This window comes from Xenopus laevis, chromosome 9_10L, assembly GCF_017654675.1.
Source record: "Xenopus laevis strain J_2021 chromosome 9_10L, Xenopus_laevis_v10.1, whole genome shotgun sequence".
Lineage (NCBI taxonomy): Eukaryota > Metazoa > Chordata > Amphibia > Anura > Pipidae > Xenopus > Xenopus laevis.
Window position 1 is genome coordinate 128,792,581 of NC_054387.1, and position 19,276 is coordinate 128,811,856.

The following is a 19,276-nucleotide window of genomic DNA, read 5'->3' on the forward strand; positions in this document are numbered from 1 at the left end:
TCCAGCAATTGCATGTTCTCTTGCCCCACCCTAATGTACTAAAATAATTCACTTCCACTTTCATTCTGACTCGCTGCCATTCTAAGCCTTGTACTTTATACTGATATTCAGCTCACAGCCGAGGGGGATGAGAAGTGCGAGCAGAAAGTAACAGGGAAGAAGAAGAAGAAGAGAAGTAGAAGAGACGACAGATACAGAGAGAGAAGTGTAAGTAAGAGGGGTAAATGTAGTAGCTGTGCAATGACAGGCCAGGAGCGCAGAGCAGGACACTGAGAGGGGTCTTACTGAGGGGAAGGTCTAAGTGGCCCGGATCTCCTGAGCTTATATGACTAAGGGCAAGATTGCAGTTTGTGCAGTGAGGTGGGATTGGTCAGATAGGGGAGTGTTTGTACATTATCAGCTTCATGGCTCACACTGGCAGAATTGTTAGTAAATCCACCAGACAGAAGATCTCCCTGCAATCATGCGTAACCCTATCTTGTCCCACAATGCACTTGTCTAGCTCAGGCTGGTGGAACATGGGCCACACTGGACTCTTCTTCCCAGCTGGGTCCTCTATAAGTATAAGTGAGAGGGAGCTGTGCAACTACAACTCTCTGCTGCAGCGAGGAAGCAAACAGGATGCCAGAGGTTCTCGAACATATAACAAAAGGTTTATAACACAACAGGGTTACACTTAGGGTTGCCACCAGTATTTTCAAGGCCCAGGTCAAAACTTCCTGCCCAGTTCCCCATAATTGACAGATCGATTGACCAATCGCTGATTGCAGCATCACTGCCATGCTCCTATATGTCACAGCCTCGCCCCCTGCCTGGTCTCCATTGGGGAAAAGATGGCAACTCTAGTTACACTCATATTTCAGAGGCATGTTGTCAATATTAGGGATGCACTGAATCCAGGGGTCGGTTTGGGATTCGGCCAGGATTCTGCCTTTTTCAGCAGGATTCAGCCAAATCCTTAAGCCCGGCCGAACCGAATATGAATTCTAATTTACATATACAAATTAGGGGTGTGTAGGGAAAATCACGTGACTTTTTGTCACAAAACAAGGAAGTAAAAATGTTTTCCCCTTCCCAACCAAAATTTCCATATGCAAATTAGGATTCGGTATTCAGCCGAATCTTTCTGGAAGGATTTGGGTTTTCGGCCTCCTGCTCTCTCCTCCTCTCCCTTCTATCACTCAAACTCCCTCCCCGTGCCTTCCTAAGTTTCATGTGCACACTCGTGAACGCCCCATCTGGCCCTAGGTTAAAGGGCAACTAGAATTTTAAAAGGGGTTTTGCACCTTTGAATTAACTTTTATTGTGATGTAGAGAGTGATATTCTGAGACAATTTGCAATTGGTTTTCATTTTTTATCATTGGTGGAGTTATTTAGCTTTTTATTCGTCAGTTCTGCAGTTTGCAATTCCAGCCGTCTGGTTGCTAGGGTCCACACTACTCTACCAACCATGCATTGATTTGAATAAGAGATTGGAATATGAATAGGAGAGGCCTGAATAGAAAGATGAGTAATAAAAAGTAGCAATAACAATACATTTGTAGCCTTACAGAGCATTTGTTTTTTAGATGGGGTCAGTGACCCCCATTAGAAAGCTGGAAACAGTCAGAAGAAGAAGGAAAACAATTCAATAGTTATAAAAAAAATAACGAAAACCAATTAAAAAGCTTTCTGTTGAAAGTCCTCATTTCGCCTATCTGGCTTCCTCACAGTGGATAAACTAACCCAAACTCGAATTCTAAAAAAAAAAAAAGTTTACTCAAATTAGAAAAACTCCTAACATTACACTAATTCTAATTTTGATAAATTAACCATCAGCAAAGAGCCGACAGCAGTGTCGGACTGGCCCACCGGGATACCAGGAAAAGTCCCGGTGGGCCAAAGAGTCAGTGGCCCTCACTGCTAGACATTTGGCCTATTTCATGGCTATTCCCAAATGCTATGAGAAAAAAGAGGCTAAATAGATGGGATAATAGATTATAGTATGTAAAAGAAAGAGATTAGGAGAATAGAGGTTGAGTGATAAGAGGAAAAATAATAGTACTAATAGTGGACCCCTGGTCTAAGATTAATTAGTGGGCCCCTAGTCAAAGGTTTTTGGGTGGGCCCATGGTGTCCCAGTCCAACACTGGCCGACAGTTTCAGAGGAAGCCAATGAAGCAGCTGACCCATCCGACCACCATTGCAGCTGCCCTGAACATAAGCAGCTGACATTAAAGCTCCTCTACCAGTGTCATACGGGGTCTCTTAGGGCCCCACCAGAGAACCCCACACTCTGAGCCGACTCTTTAGATATAGCTTGAGGCAAGTGATATTTGTTTATCAGGTCCATGTTGGAAATAAGGATGGGCAAGTGGGAACAGTCCTAGGCTTGGTCTACTGGGGGATATTCTGGTAGATCAGTCTGACCTTGTTTTACACCATTTCTTGGGCTCCCCCTTACCAAGTCTCCTCTCCTCCCCTTGGGGTCATTTGTATTTTTTATGAGGCCACAAGTGGTTGCCATGCTTAATTTAAGATTCTTCTTCATTCAGAGACTGACTACTCAATAGACAATGAACCGAATTGAAGGCAGAAGAAACCAGGATGTTACAGGTATTTATTACTTGGTACTGAGGGTAAGTGTCCCCTGTCACTACCACTAGCTTGAGCAAGAAAGGTTGTGCCCAACAGTGTTGCACTCTGCACCTTGTTCTAAATGTTTAATCTGGGCCCAGAGCATAGTCATTGGTCTAGATGCAAGTCCTCTGTGCTTAGACATTTTATCTTCTCCCCACTGAGATGTTTCAAGGCAACAGTAGCACTGTGAAATGAAGAGGAACTTTTAGGGCATTATCAACTTTGTCACACTGTGGGAGATCACCTCTCTACAGATGACCAAGAAAAATGTGGATCATAGCATGGAATGCATTCTTATAGCTTGAAAGGTATTTTTGGATGCTTTGAGGCATTCTTCCATGGGTGACAAAGTTCTACTTGAGAAGACTTGAAAATGACAATTCCTATTTCTTTGGGTTTTTTTTGCAGGACATGCTGGAGGACAACCAGTGCTTGAAGTAAGTGTTTTCTACAGAAAACAAATCTGATTCCTTTAAATCAGTCCTTGACATCTGTTAAATGTCCACTTCTTATGCAGGAATCAAGAGTAATGTAAATAAACACACTCAGCTATATGAGTAGCAATGGCCTAAAGATGGTCACTAGAGAGGTCGGAGAACCGGAGAACTAAGGATGGAATAGTGTTAACTTATGTTATTACTTATAGACCATGGTCCCAATGTTAATTACTTCTGCTGCACATACAGTGGAGGCTCAAGGACAATGGTAACCTCACTTTGTAAAATATAGATTAAGAGGCAGATTTATTAAGGTTTGAATGCGAATTGAAATTTTTTTTTGGTTAAAACTCAACAAATGTTAATTTGAAATCACCAACTCGAATTTGAATGTGAGATTTATCACACCTCAACCCTGGAAACAGTTCTAATTTTGGATATTTGTTACCTAACACCTGACGAGTCCATTTTAGGGATGCACTGAATCCAGGATTTGGTTCGGGATTCGGCCAGGATTCGGCCTTTTTCAGCAGGATTCGGATTCGGCCGAATCCTTCTGCCCGGGCCGAACCGAATCTGAATCCTAATTTGCATATGCAAATTAGGGTCGGAGAGGTAAAAAATGTATTCCCCTTCCCACCACTAATTTGCATATGCAAATTAGGATTTGGATTCGGTATCCGGCTGAATCCTTCATGAAGGATTCGGGGGTTCGGCCGAATCCAAAATAGTGGATTCGGTGCATCCCTAGTCCATTTACAAGTCAAACCGATTTGATTACAATTTTCGGGTCATTCGTATCCAATAGAATATTAGACATTTGAGTTTTTTCATACATAACCTCCCATTCGAGTTGTGAGTACATTCAAATTTATTAGAGTTAAATTTTTTTTTATATAACTTCGAAATTCGACCTTTGATAAATTTGCCCCTACGTGAGATGTCCTCCCTTGATTGCGCATTTATTGTTAGAGGCTGCTGATGGTATCTCTTTGGGGTTCACAGCTCTTGCTGGATTACATCATCCTTTTAGTGTTTTATTATATAGTGGACGATGCAGAATGCTCAGTATTTGCGAATAGAACAAAACTAATCTATGTAATACAATGTCTTCTGCGTTGTTGTTTCCTACTTTAGCTTCTTGCTGGCGTCTTGGTTTTGTCCTGGTACCTCTTCCTGCTCCCTGATAAATCAGTTTTCTTTTCTGTAAGTAAATATATAACATGCAAACCCACTGAAATATAACTATATTTTATTATTACATAATGCTTTTAAATCTTTATTTAAAGGACAAGTAAACCATGATAATAAGTGAATGTATAATTAACGAGGGTGTTATTCTAGGAACTTTTGCAATGCATATTATTATTATTTTTTTTTTAGATTCCAAGATATTAAGGGATACATGTACTGTAACATAAATTAATTTAGTTACAACAGCGCCACCTGCTGGTCATTTTCCAATCATTCTGACCACCAAGTAGTCAAGGAAGTTGTCAGGAGAAAGAAAGAGGCTTCTCTGATTTTCTTCTGGTTTAAAAAAAAGTTAGAAACCTTTCTCAAATCTTTCCTAAGCAGAAGAAATTAAAAGCAGCCTCTTTCTTTCTCCTGACAACTTCCTTGGCTACTTGGTGTTCAGACTTGACGGAATATGAACAGCAGCGATGGTGGCGCTGTTGTAACAAAATTCATTCATATTAATAGTACATTTATCCTTTAATATCTTGGAATAAAAACATAATAAATAATGAATGTAAATTACAAAAGTTCTTAGAATATCGCCCTAATTCATTTTATATTCACTTATTTTCGAGGTTTACTTATCCTTTAACATAAAAGCTGCAAGCTAGAAAATGGCTGATACCATTTTGCAGAATGTGAAAAATGTCTCAACAGACAATTATGGGTGCAAAATGTTAATCTGATGATTGTATATTGAGCACAAGTAGGTCAATGGCACATGGAACATACAGGATTCCTTGATACATTAATAGGTATGTTGAGTACATTGCTGCGAGGCATACCATTATTAGGTGCAAGTATTTGATGAAAAGTGTTTTCATATGTTTACTAGGCCGAGACCGATTTACATATTCAAAACACATACATTTCTTTCTTTCATGGGTGCTTGGGTGTCCTAAACAACTGAGAAGTAGCACAACATTGGAATCGCCTGCTGAAGGTGCTGATTTATATCTCATGTTTTGCAGATGGGTTTGATTATCACAACTATTGCTGTAGGATTAGTGATGGGCGAATTTATTCGCCAGGCGCAAATTCGCGGCGAATTTGCGCGATTCACGCCCAGCGAATAAATTCGCAAAACGCACGTGAAAATTCGCGGTAAAAATTCACCGGCGTCAAAAAAAATTTTCCCGAAAAACGGACGCCGGCGTCAAAAACGGGCGCCGGCGTCAAAAACGAGACGCCGGCGCCGTTTTGCGAATTTTTCGCCGTTTCGCGAAATTCGCGGATTTTCCGGCGAAGCGAAACGGCGCAAATTCGCCCATCACTATATAGGATTTTTACTCATCATCTTCGCAAACAATTCTGTGAGTTTTCCCTTGCGTTTTTTTTGGGTCTATTATTATTAGTGCCGTGCATTTCCCTTAATCCCATTCCCACAGAGGAAGTTTTACATTATAAATATGATGATGTGTGTTCTGTATGGGCACAAGTTATATATGCCAAGTTCTTGCAGTTGCTATGGAAATATCCCCATACTACCACCCTTATAAATTAATAAATAGAACAGCTACATCTCTATATTTGCACCATACTAGGCAGAGACATTTGACCAGAAGTCTCTTTTAGTAGAACAAACCTAAGGGTTTTTGGCTTATCTCTACAAAGTGAGATTGTGAAACCAACTGTTGAAGGAGACAATGATATCACCAAAGACAAAAACTGTTAGAATAATAACCATATATACTGTTCTTTCAGCATTCCATGCTGGTGATGCTCATATGCGTTGTAGTGACCTACCTGGAAATGAATATCATTCTTTGGATGGAAGTTGCATCATATTACGCTACTGTAAGTACAGTATGTCCTTGTCTACACTCCTAGCTCATGAAAATTATCCTTAGCTTAGAAAATATTGCTGTGTGAGGAGTACTTTTGGAATATTCGACATGTATTATTTATAGTCAGTGATTGTCGAAGCTGAGGGTGAATACAAGTTCATGAAGGTGCAGGAAGAACCCAAAGGCTGCCTGGGAAATATTCTAAGTAGAGCTGATTAACTAATTGTGTTAGGGGTGTTGAGTCTCATGGAGAAGGAGAAAGAAGGAGGTTGAGCATATTTCTCTACAAGGGGCTTTGAAAAAAAGAGAGCAAACTCAGGATGCTTATGCTAAAATACTTCTCTTAATATTCAGTAGATGGTGGGATCTAAATATATTTTACTGTGGAGACTTCTCATTACCCTACTGCATGAAAATTGAATTAAATTCATCTTTTTAAGGTCCACACAATTACTAATTTTGCCACAAATGAGAAAAATGACTAGCATGACAGTTGTAATTCTTCCTAATCATCCTCAACAACTAAAAACAGCTTATTACCCACCTAATATTATATTAGATAGACCGCTACTGTGAAATTTGGTCAGTTTGGGGATGGGGCAGTTTTGAAAATGTTATCTGCCAATGCACCATATATGCCAGTATATGAGCAGATCAGTCACATACTGTTTAAGGTCTGGGTTTATATGGCCACTCTATAGAAAGATGAGAAATGAGACGTATACATGGACACTTTAGGCCATGGCCATGATATGGTCAACGACACGTGGTGATAAGAGAAGGGCATAATCTCCTCAATGTTCCACCATCTTTTTGGTAAACCTCACCCCTTTGGTGGTCTGAAATTTGGGATTATCCTGCCTAAATTGGACTAAAACCTCACGAAAACCTCCTCCTCCTCACGAATAGCCGTGTTGATTATTGCCAAAATATTCAACTCCAGTGCACGTGTCTCTCATGAAGTCAACTATCCTGACACGGTACAGTGAAATATATTATGGTCTAGTATTACATGATAAAAGGCCTAGAATACCTTAATTTTTCATGTGGGTTTGCCCAAGGGTAATATATGTTTACTTTTTTTTTATTTTGCCCAAGCTACTGTGAGTTAGAGTTACTAGCATAGCTTGCAGTTTTAACCTTGCCTAATCAGCCATTGTCTTACCAGAAGGCTGAGCACAAGCTTCTTATCATCTCTCACAGGGCTCCTGTTGTGTTTATACTAAAAGCCAGAGAAATCTTGGTAGGATGTAGTTAGGGGGCAGACAACTGTTAGAGGCTCTGGATGGTATCTCTTTGGGGTTCACAGCTCTTGCTGGATTACATCATCCTTTATTATATAGTGGACGATGCAGAATGCTCAGTATTTGCGAATAGAACAAAACTAATCTATGTAATACAATGTCTTCTGCGTTGTTGTTTCCTACTTTAGCTTCTTGCTGGCGTCTTGGTTTTGTCCTGGTACCTCTTCCTGCTCCCTGATAAATCAGTTTTCTTTTCTGTAAGTAAATATATAACATGCAAACCCACTGAAATATAACTATATTTTATTATTACATATTACTTTTTAATCTTTATTTAAAGTAAATGAGGGTGTTATTCTAGGAACTTTTGCAATGTATATTATTATTTTTTTTTTTTTTAGATTCCAAGATATTAAGGGATACATGTACTGTAACATAAATTAATTTTGTTACTACAGCGCCACCTGCTGGTCATTTTCCGACCATTCTGACCACCAAGTAGTCAAGGAAGTTGTCAGGAGAAAGAAAGAGGCTGCTCTGATTTTCTTCTGGTTTAAAAAAAAGTTAGAAACCTTTCTCAAATCTTTCCTAAGCAGAAGAACTTAAAAGCAGCCTCTTTCTTTCTCCTGACAACTTCCTTGGCTACTTGGTGGTCAGACTGGACGGAATATGACCAGCAGCGATGGTGGCGCTGTTGTAACAAATTCATTCATATTAACAGCACATGTATCCTTTAATATCTTGGAATAAAAACATAATAAATAATGAATGTAAATTACAAAAGTTCTTAGAATATCGCCCTAATTCATTTTATATTCACTTATTTTCGAGGTTTACTTATCCTTTAACATAAAAGCTGCAAGCTAGAAAATGGCTGATACCATTTTGCAGAATGTGAAAAATGTCTCAACAGACAATTATGGGTGCAAAATGTTAATCTGATGATTGTATATTGAGCACAAGTAGGTCAATGGCACATGGAACATACAGGATTCCTTGATACATTAATAGGTATGTTGAGTACATTGGTGCTAGACATACCATTATTAGTTGCAAGTATTTGATGAAAAGTGTTTTCATATGTTTACTAGGCCGAGACCGAGTTACATATTGAAAACACATACATTTCTTTCTTTCATGGGTGCTTGGGTGTCCTAAACAACTGAGAAGTAGCACAACATTGGAATCGCCTGCTGAAGGTGCTGATTTATGTCTCATGTTTTGCAGATGGGTTTGATAATCACAACTATTGCTGTAGGATCTTTACTCATCATCTTCGCAAGCAAATCTGTGAGTTTTCCCTTGCGTTTTTTTTGGGTCTATTATTATTAGTGCCGTGCATTTCCCTTAATCCCATTCCCACAGAGGAAGTTTTACATTATAAATATGATGTTGTGTGTTCTGTATGGGCACAAGTTATATATGCCAAGTTCTTGCAGTTGCTATGGAAATATCCCCATACTACCACCCTTATAAATTAATAAATAGAACAGCTACATCTCTTAATTTGCACCATACTAGGCAGAGACATTTGACCAGAAGTCTCTTTTAGTAGAACAAACCCCATGGTTTTTGGCTTATCTCTACAAAGTGAGATTGTGAAACCAACTGTTGAAGGAGACAATGATATCACCAAAGACAAAAACTGTTAGAATAATAACCATATATACTGCTCTTTCAGCATTCCATGCTGGTGAAGCTCATATGCGTTGTAGTGACCTACCTGGAAATGAATATCATTCTTTGGATGGAAGTTGCATCATATTACGCTACTGTAAGTACAGTATGTCCTTGTCTACACTCCTAGCTCATGAAAATTATCCTTAGCTTAGAAAATATTGCTGTGTGAGGAGTATTTTTGGAATATTCGACATGTACTATTTACAGTCAGTGATGGTCGAAGCTGAGGGTGAATACAAGTTCATGAAGGAGCAGGAAGAACCCTAAAGGCTGCCTGGGAAATATTCTAAGTGGAGCTGATTAACTAATTGTGTTAGGGGTGTTGAGTCTCATGGAGAAGGAGAAAGAAGGAGGTTGAGCATATTTCTCTACAAGGGGCTTTGAAAAAAAGAAAGCAAACTCAGGATGCTTATGCTAAAATACAACTTCTCTCAATATTCAGTAGATGGTGGGATCTAAATATATTTTCCTGTGGAGACTTCTCATTACCCTACTGCATGAAAATTGAATTAAATTCATCTTTTTAAGGTCCACACAATTACTAATTTTGCCACAAATGAGAAAAATGACTAGCATGACAGTTACATTTCTACATGATCATCCTCAACAAAGAAAAACAGCTTATAACCCACCTAATATTATATTAGATAGACCACTACTGTGACATTTGGTCAATTTGGTGATGGGGCAGCTCTGAAAATGTTATCTGCCAATGCACCATATATGCCAGTATATGAGCAGATCAGTCACATACTGTTTAAGATCTGGATTTTTATGGCCACTCTATGGAAAGATGAGAAATGAGACGTATACATGGCCATGATATGCTCAACCACACGTGGTGACTATAAGAGAAGGGCATAATCTCCTCAATGTTCCACCATCTTTTTGGTAAACCTCACTCCTTTGGTGGTCTGAAATTTGGGATTATCCTGCCTAAATTGGACTAAAACCTCACGAAAACCTCCTCTAAACCAGAAATTTGTTTAACCAATAACTTAATGAAAACCTGTATGTATAATATTATCAAATAAAACACCTAGGGCCCAATTGTGTAAGCAACATCCATATGTCCAACCTTTTAGGTTTGCCAACAGACATTTGACATTCCATGTGCCTCATGTGGAGTACATAGTCCATAATAGACACGCAAACAATATTCTTTTTTAAAATATGAATTTGTTATGTTTAAAAACACTATTATTATTATTTAAATATGGAAAAATCCCCACTTGCTACAGAAATGAAGTGTTGTGTGCTTGCCTATAGCTTCTGTATGACACAATAAACTGTGCGATATCCTGTTTAACATTTGTTTTTCTTTTATACAAAGATTCTTCTTACATTTCTATCCAGTGGAACAGCCGTGTTGATTATTGCCAAAAGATTCAACTCCAGTGCACGTGTCTCTCATGAAGTCAACTATCCTGACACGGTACAGTGAAATATATTATGGTCTAGTATTACATGATAAAAGGCCTAGAATACCTTCATTTTTCATGTGGGTTTGCCCAAGGGTAATATATGTTTACTTTTTTTTATTTTGCCCAAGCTGCTGTGAGTTAGAGTTACTAGCATAGCTTGCAGTTTTAACCTTGCCTAATCAGCCATTGTCTTACCAGAAGGCTGAGCACAAGCTTCTTATCATCTCTCACAGGGCTCCTGTTGTGTTTATACTAAAAGCCAGAGAAATCTTGGTAGGATGTAGTTAGGGGGCAGACAACTGTCCAGGGCTGTAAATGGGACTCTGCATGGGACTTTTTGGAAGTACTTCTTATCTTACATGTACTGTCATTAAATCTACTGATGATGTGAATGATCATTGTGTATCTGTATTTCATGGCAGAGTCCGAGGTCTAGCAAAAAAGCAACAATTGGAATATTTTCCAGATCCAGCCCTGAGGAATACAACTGGCTTATAAGTTACCTGATAAAGTCCACAGGTCACACTGTCTTACCTTTTGTCATCACCAATACTAACAGCTTTAAATTCAGAGAAGAGGTGTATCGATGCAATTATGCCATATTGTATCACTCCATGAGAACAGGAAGGATCAATATCACTGATGTGACGGATTCTTTGTATGATAACGAGCTGGAATATCTATCATCTGAACTAGGTACCTAGAGTTGCCTCCATCATGCATCACACATAGCATTTCAAAGATTTCAAAATTATCTTCATGCCCAACTTAAAGGGGATGTAGGTCCAAAACTCGTCCCCGGAATACTGTTAAAGATCATGCTGAGCCATTAGGGTTCATTAAAGCTTGCTCCATTGTATACTGAAGCATAGATCTGTCATCCTTTATAAATCTGGCCATGCATGAGTTGATATAAACTGTCAACTTTAGAGTCCTTCTGGATTGACTTGGAAACCTGTTGGGTGATTTATGGAGACTTCCTGGTAACCTGCTCACCAGGTATCTATCAGGCGGGTTAGAAAATGGTGTCAGAAGAGGACTGCATCTACCTGTTGATGGAGTCCTCTTCTGGTTTATCTCCATAGGCCTCCAAAATGATCTGATTGATGGCCAAATGGAGTAAAAAATGGATTTGTTGATTAGATGACCCCCTTTCGTCTATTATGGAGCCTTGAATTTGTTTATGATCACAGTATAATGAAAATTTCTCTATTCCTATATTTGTGTTTATTTTACAGGCATAGACAAGGTTGCAGTAGTTGTTGATGATCTAGATGACAGGAGCTCCACTGCTCGAAACAGAATCCTAAAGAGTCAGCCTAAGATAGCAAATCTGGCCTGGAATATCTTCCTTATAGACAAAGAAACAAAGCAGAATAACAGTATTATGAGGAACTTGATGAATCCCATCAAAGAAAAGTTCATGACAGGTACAGTCATTTTAGTACATACAGTATCTTGGCACATTCATGTTTTTTTATTTTCTTTCATTAAAATTCTCTCAGTGTTTTCTATAACTCTTTATAATTCAGGGAAAATTAGAAAGCATGGGACTGCCTAGTGCTGTGTCTAGTTTAGGAAACCCTATAACCATAAGAGTAGGTCAACTGCATCAAATGGACTTTACAAATAAGTGAAGGGGAGAATAAGGGGTTGACATTTTAACTGCATGGGGCTTCTATCTTTGCAAAGGTGTCAACGGTTCTATTAATTCACAAATTTAAAATATAATACCCTGTACATCTCTTCTTTTTAGAGGCTTGTGATAATTTCATCAGAAGACTGTAACAAGAAGAGGTACTTCAATGTAAACTTGAAAAATGTTCCTTCTCGCCTTTGACCCAGTGCATATAAACCCAGCGTGGCTTCACTCCAGCAAGTGATGAGCAGCAGTTTTATTCCTACTCTGCACCCCGTCTCCCCTCCTCTATCCATGGCATATATTGGGCTTAATACTCCTCCGCATGGCTGTTTCTACAAATACTGCATCTTTAATAAAGCTGTATAAATTAGCAAAACTTAATTTTTGATTCATTTCATTTGTTTGTTTGTTTTTTTTTGTCGTTTCTGAGTTGTGGTGATGTTAATATATTCCCTAAAAAGTTAGGCTGCACTGTCATACATTTTGTACATGTCATCATTATGTACATCGTCATACATGACGATCTTGTGATGCTACCATACTGTAGCCAGTGTGCCAATACTAACAGCTGAACTAAACATTCCATGGCATCAGGGCCCCCATGCCATGGCAAAGATGATTCAAGGAAAAACATGTATTGAAAGTGGCAATCAGGGCTTCTCTGGGACCACCACCAGCCTCAAGAGCTGTTATCCCTGTTGTTTCCCTCTAGCCGTTACCTTTTATTGACACTGCTCCTTCCTATTCTTGATAATGTTTCACCTTCATCTGACACATTACGGAGCCACTGGCTGACCAAGAGAACAAATGGGGCCAACACCCAGCTTTAGTCAAATCTACTTAAAGGACCAGTTACATCAATTTTTTTTATTGAACGGAAAAAAAAACACAAGGACAAAACTTTTAAATCGCTAAGTCTTTATTAAGAAATAACTTACCGAAACTCCGCTTGCGCTCCTCTTCAGAAAAGGTGATGTGGTGATCCATCGTGCGGCGCTCAATTTCTTCTCCCTGCCTTCCTTATAGGAGATAGCCAGGGAGGAGAAATCGATCACAGCATGATGGATCGTCGCTGTGTCGCGAAAGCGGAGTTTCGGTATTTTATTTCTTAATAAAGACTTAGCTATTTAAAAGTTTCATTTGCCTTTGTGGGGTTTTTTTCCATTCTATACTAACGAATTTTATTTTATGTTACTGATCCTTTAATGGCTTTAAGTAATATGGTCAGATGTACAGAAAACGACCTGTATGGGATACTGACATTATTTCATATTCCTCTAGTTAAAGGGATTCTGTCATGATTTGTATGGGGTCCTTTTTATTTTTAAATGACACTGTTTACACAGCAAATAATTCACTCTACCATATAAAATTACATTTCTGAACCAACAAGTATACAGTGTATTTTTTTAGTTGTAATATTGGTGTGTAGGCGCATCTCAGTTCATTCTGTCTGGTCATGTGCTTTCAGAAAGAGCGAGTGCTGCACTATGGAACTGCTTTCTGACAGGCAATTGTTTCTTCTACTCACTGTAACTGAATGGGGTCGCAGTGGGACCTGGATTTTACTATTGAGTGCTGTTTCTATATCTACCAGGCAGCTATCTGGTTACCTTCCCATTGTTCTGATGATGGACTGCTGTCGGGGGAGGGTAATATCACTCATTTACAGCAGCAAAGAGTGACTGAAGTTTATCAGAGCACAAGTCACATGACTGGGGGCAGCTGGAAAACTGCCAATAGCCCCATGTCAGATTTCAAAATTGAATATAAAAAAATCAGTTTGCTCTTTTGAAAAATGGATTTCAGTTCAGAAGTCTGCTGGAGCAGCTCTATTAACTGATGTGTTTTGAAAAAAAACATTTTTCCCATGTCAGTATCCCTTTAACCTTACTCTGTAGTTACCCAAGTTTAAAGAATATAGGCGGCTTTAAACAGAAGCAATTCCAAGGCTTGCCTTATTAAGATCAGTGTTGCAGAGGATATCCAGCAAGCTGTGCAGACTCAGTTAGTTTATACATTAATCTATTGTGTATTCTCATTGGCTGGATTATCAGGGTAGGTTTAGGCTTGAAGATGATTTTAGACTTGGGCCCTACCACCAGACCAAATGGTTATAAGAATCATTTTTTGCTGTTCAGGACTAGAAAGTGACCAAAATGCACAATAATAACGACTCTACATGATTTGTGTATAATTATTGCAATTTGCACAAAAGGTAATGAAACAAAACAATAAACTAGACCGGTCTGGAGTAACAAGTTGGTTGCACCTTTTATTTATCATATTATTACTATACTGTATATGTTCATCTAACCTTTCCAACCTTTGGGATTGCTTACCATAAGGCAAGCTTTTTGTTTTTTGTCTTTTGGAACCATCAGGAAATCAGCCGTTGTATAATAAAGATAAGTTTCTTAAAAAATGTCTTCTGTTTTTGTTCTAGAGGGCAGTGGCCACTCCCTGGGAAGTGCTGTAAGTAATCTACTCGTTCCTTCAAATGCAATGGCAGAATATCATTTAATAACACAAACCAGGTCTCATTTAGTATTAGGAGAACCAGCGCTAGGTGCAGAAAAGGAAGCAAAATGATTGGTTAAAACTTCATTCTTTCACCTCGTGCTAATACAGTATATCCAAGGGGTCTGTAATGTACTGTAATGCTGTAATAAACAGGGAGCTGGAAGGCTCAAAATGACATAAATAATCCATAAATTATTATATATATATATAATTATTTATGGATTATTTAGATTAAGATATTTTATATATATATATATATATTTATATATATATATATATATATATATATATATATATATATATATAAAATATCTTAATCTAAATATTTGTATAATATTATAATACATTTATTAATATATTTCATTTAGAAATGAAAGTAATGCATTGGAATCTAAAAAAACTTAAGGGCCATTAATGATGTCGCTGAAAAAAATTCAGATTTATGAAGTTATTATGTTAAAATTCCAAAATCCAAAATCATCTGCATCTGGGATTAACAAACTGTCTGGGAGTTAGTGCTCGGGGCTGTGGCTCAAGCAGTCCAACAACTGTGATGATGTGACACATTCATTGACTTGATGAACTGATTAATGTTGATTGTTAACCCTCTCCTGACTGTCATGAAAGTGTTGACTAATGGAAAAAAAACAATGAAATGCTGCAAATCGGTGGATCATGAAGTGACCTTGAATAATCATTTTTTTCTTGTTTTTTTTTAATCCTTTAGATTGTTCCATTTTGCTTCCTTGTTTTATGGTTTGCTGCCATTATCTTTGTCAGAAGTCCTGATGATTTTTATAATGTATGTATTCACTTTCAATTAAGACCTACTGTATGTAAGCTATTTAATTTTCAACAATTAAAGGGGAACTAAAACCCAACAAAGAATTTAGCTAGAATACTGGATTTATTTATTAGCCCCCCCCCTCCACCACAACATATCCCTTTTATGAGAACCCTGACTAACGATTTAATTATCCCATTCATATCCCATTCCATTCTACAATAAAGCAATATATTGTATAGATGGAGGAAGGTCAACTGATACATCTGGCACAATTAGCCACACCCTTTTTCCCAGATGAAATGTTGTGCCATAATGTAAGACCAGTAAGGTCTATTCTATGGGGCAAATTTACTTAAGGGCAAGTGACTAAAGCAGGCAAAAATTCTCCAGCGTGACATCATTTCGGTACTTCACTGATTTACTAACAGGCACTGGCGTAACATCGCTAGCGATGGAGATAGACTCTAGTGCTTCTTCGCTCCCTAACGCCTGGCGAATTTTCGCTCTGGCGAATGGACATAACTGCGCAAATTCAATAAGATGCAGATTTCTACCTCTTGCGCCAGACTTGCCTTCATCACCTCAGACCAGGCGAAGTGCAATAGAGTAGATAGGAGTTCCTCAAAAATAGTTTACAATTTTTCTAAGTCCCAAAAAAACACTAGCGTCTTTTCCTTTTTCAGGGTGATAGGCTGCAAAAGATTGTACATTTTTTTGGGGTAACCAGGCTTCCCCTTAACATATGGCACATAAACTATACAGTGGCTTCATGTGTAGGGCAATATAACAACTTTATTTTATTTTATTAAGGATTCCCGGTAGTGTAAAGTATTTGCTGCAACATATACATCCATTCAAATTTAACTTCCAACTGTATGCAAATTAGGCAACGCTAGTGCAACTTCGCTTCGATTGTCGCTGTAACGCTAGCGGAACTTCGTCATCGTTCAGCTCCCTGGGGGCAACTTCGGATTTTAGTAAATTAGCGTTGACCTGGTGAATCCACGACTGGCGAAGTGTTGCGATGTGAGCGAAGCCGTCGCTGGCGAATTTTCGGAGATTAGTAAATTTGCCCCTAGGTTTTTGGGCAATTTAATGTCCTTCTTAGATTCCCAACATGGTGATGTGTATAACTTGACAGATGTAGAATCAAGATGTAGTATATATGGACTATAAGTGCTGATTTAATGGAATATCAAGTGAAATGAAATGTTTCTTTCTGCAGATCATTCTTATAGTGATAACCAACTTGAAGGTGTCCTTTATGATTTACAGAGCTGCATTTTCAGGCAGTGATGTAAGTATTTCTACTTTATGGAAAGCATGTAGGAAGAAAGAATTAAAGAGATCATTTATTTTGGGGATAGATTTTGCAGTGACGGGTACAGCACAATAGGGCTTTGTATTACCACTACATATATTCTGTGAACCAATACGAGTTACTCCCTGCTAATTCCATAGAACAGACCCAGATCCATAGAAGACTTGTCAGGAATTGGTCTTGAACTGGTCCTTGCCTCATGGGATTTTCAAAACCTCCTGATCCAAGAGCAGATACATTATGGGCCCATGGAGATGTGTAATTTTTAACTTTTAACTCCTGATCCAAGAGCAGCCACATTGTTTGGGACAGTCAACAGTTTTTGCCCTATTTAAGCTTCAGTAAGATGCTTACTTGTTTTAGAATGGTTGCTAATATTGACTATTATATGTTCTGCTTAATCCTAGATGCATTCTGTTTAAATTAGAAAGAATTTGCTCCTATTAAACTTTAGTTACATATGAAAACGCTTACATATGAAAAAGCAGCTTCAGTTTGCTCTTGTGTTATGCGCTTAGCCTGGTTTGAATTTCCATTAATTAAATAGAACTGAAATTTCTATTACAGAGCCTTGCTTGCCCACTCCTGCCATTAGTATCTGCAGTACTTCTGGTTGAAGGCATTGTTATGATTTGGGGAGTTTGGTCAGTACAGATGGTAAGTATAAATAATGTTATTTGGCTCTTCAGCAGATACTTTATTAGATCAGTAGGTCTGGCTTCCTTAAGGGACCTGCCAAAAGCATTTACTTGTGGCTATAGCTTGAAGGTCAAATAATGAAAGATTTGGCGTAAATTCTTAATTTCTATCTTCGATACTAGTAGAATCCCTGTGTGAAAGACTTCTAGGTTCAGATTTAGGGTGAATTCTTATTTTCTTTCTTAGATACATATGGACTCCCTGCTTGAATGACTTTTAGATTGAGATTTCGGATTAACGCTTAGTTCCTCTCCTAGATTATCATGGTTATTAGATTATCTTCTAGGTTAAGATTTGGGGGACTGCGTATTTGCTCTCCTAGGTAGCCATGGAATTCTTTCTCAGAGAACTTCTAGGATGAGATTTGGGTGGAATTCTTATTTGCTCTTCTAGGTGCTCATGAAATCCCTGCTTGAAGAACTTCTAGGTGGTGATTTTGGTTGAATTACTATTTGTTCTTCTAGGTATCCATGAAATCCCTGCTTGAAGAACTTCTAGGTTGTGATTTTGGTTGAATTACTATTTGTTCTTCTAGGTATCCATGAAATCCCTGCTTGAAGAACTTCTAGGTTGAGATTTTGGTTGAATTATTATTTGCTCTTCTAGGTATCCATGAAATCCCTGCTTGAAGAACTGCTAGGTTGAGATTTGGGTTGAATTCTTAATTGCTCTTAATTATATGTGTGAGTGAAATCCCTGCTTGAAGAACTTCTAGGTTGAAAGTGAGGGTTAGATGCTTATATGCTCATCTAAATACTCATGGAATCCATGAAGGACTTTTTTGCTGTCCTTGACATTTTAAAACAATAGCAGGATGAATTCTACAATTTTTTTGTTACATCTATAAGCTTGGTAATGGGGAGGTGTCTCTGACCAAATGATGGAGAACAAAAGATCTAAAAACTCGTTTAGACTCATTTCAAGTCTAAAAAGCAAAAAGACTTAAAACTCCTTTATTAGAATGTATGCTTACATGAGTGTCCTCTCCTTTTTTCTTTTTTTAGGTTCCCTACACAGTGATTGCTCTTGGGATGGATCTTTTGGTCATTATGTTATTTAATAAGGGGCCCCAGATTTTCAGTGTAAGTTGATATAATCCTCTTTAATGATATACTTATTTGATTAAAACTATATTTGAAAAGTTTGTTACATAGAGGCCCTATTCATAAACTCTCTTATGGTAGAGTAACTGCTTTGATGCACTTATGCCTCTTTCCAATGGTATTAATGTTTATTTATAATGTTTCACCCATCAACTAACTAGTGCTCTGACTTACAGTAATTCTGACTATTACATTTCAGGGTCATCCAAGAAAATGCCTATGATACTTGGAAACTGATCTTCATGCAACTAAGGCTTATAGAGTCCTGTGCTGGAATTAGGTTGCACATAAAACATCTCCAACCTCCTGTACCCTGGTATATAACTCTTCAGTTGCACTCTGGATATGGTACAGATACCCACCTTACCTACATTCCTTATCTACCAGCCCCAGATTCCACCAGCTGCTCCCAGTATATTACAGACAGATTACACATCCACACAGGAATGGGCAGTGCAAAGCCTTATCCTTTAATAAAATTATATTGTTTGTAGTCATTGTGTTTTGCTTTCTATATCCAATTGTTTATGACTTCAGATGATTATGGACCATAGGGGCATATTTGTCAACGGTCAAATTTTAGAGGTATATCATCTTATTTAGACCTCAAATGAACTTACAACTCAAATGGTTTCTTATTAAAGAAAACATTTGAATGTAAAAAACTGGTGTTAGTGAAGTCAGGACGCAAAACTGATCGAGTTTTGCCACAGAAAAAAATTTGAAATGATTGAGTTTTCGAATGAAAACCACTGAAAAAACTTGAACAT

At 38.1% G+C, this 19,276-nt stretch overlaps 1 protein-coding gene across 12 annotated transcripts in view; it reads left to right on the top strand.

Annotated features, from left to right (window-relative positions):
* Positions 1–18,976, top strand: part of LOC121398308 — a 216,732-nt gene extending 197,756 nt beyond the window's left edge. For 6 of the 12 annotated variants that reach the window (XM_041577389.1, XM_041577392.1, XM_041577390.1 and 3 more), the window contains 14 exons: positions 4,195–4,263; positions 6,001–6,093; positions 7,516–7,584; positions 8,555–8,617; positions 9,009–9,101; positions 10,341–10,442; positions 10,854–11,127; positions 11,670–11,861; positions 14,520–14,548; positions 15,324–15,398; positions 16,609–16,680; positions 17,272–17,361; positions 18,408–18,485; positions 18,706–18,975. In XM_041577389.1, the coding sequence (XP_041433323.1) occupies positions 4,195–4,263; positions 6,001–6,093; positions 7,516–7,584; positions 8,555–8,617; positions 9,009–9,101; positions 10,341–10,442; positions 10,854–11,127; positions 11,670–11,861; positions 14,520–14,548; positions 15,324–15,398; positions 16,609–16,680; positions 17,272–17,361; positions 18,408–18,485; positions 18,706–18,729 (1,323 nt within the window). In that variant the 3' untranslated portion in view covers positions 18,730–18,975. Of the gene's footprint in view, positions 1–4,194; positions 4,264–6,000; positions 6,094–7,515; positions 7,585–8,554; positions 8,618–9,008; positions 9,102–10,340; positions 10,443–10,853; positions 11,128–11,669; positions 11,862–12,187; positions 12,455–14,519; positions 14,549–15,323; positions 15,399–16,608; positions 16,681–17,271; positions 17,362–18,407; positions 18,486–18,705 lie in introns of those variants that run through there. The other 6 variants (XM_041577398.1, XM_041577397.1, XM_041577391.1 and 3 more) reach the window with 5 other exon arrangements.
* Positions 18,977–19,276: the final 300 nt, after the last annotated feature.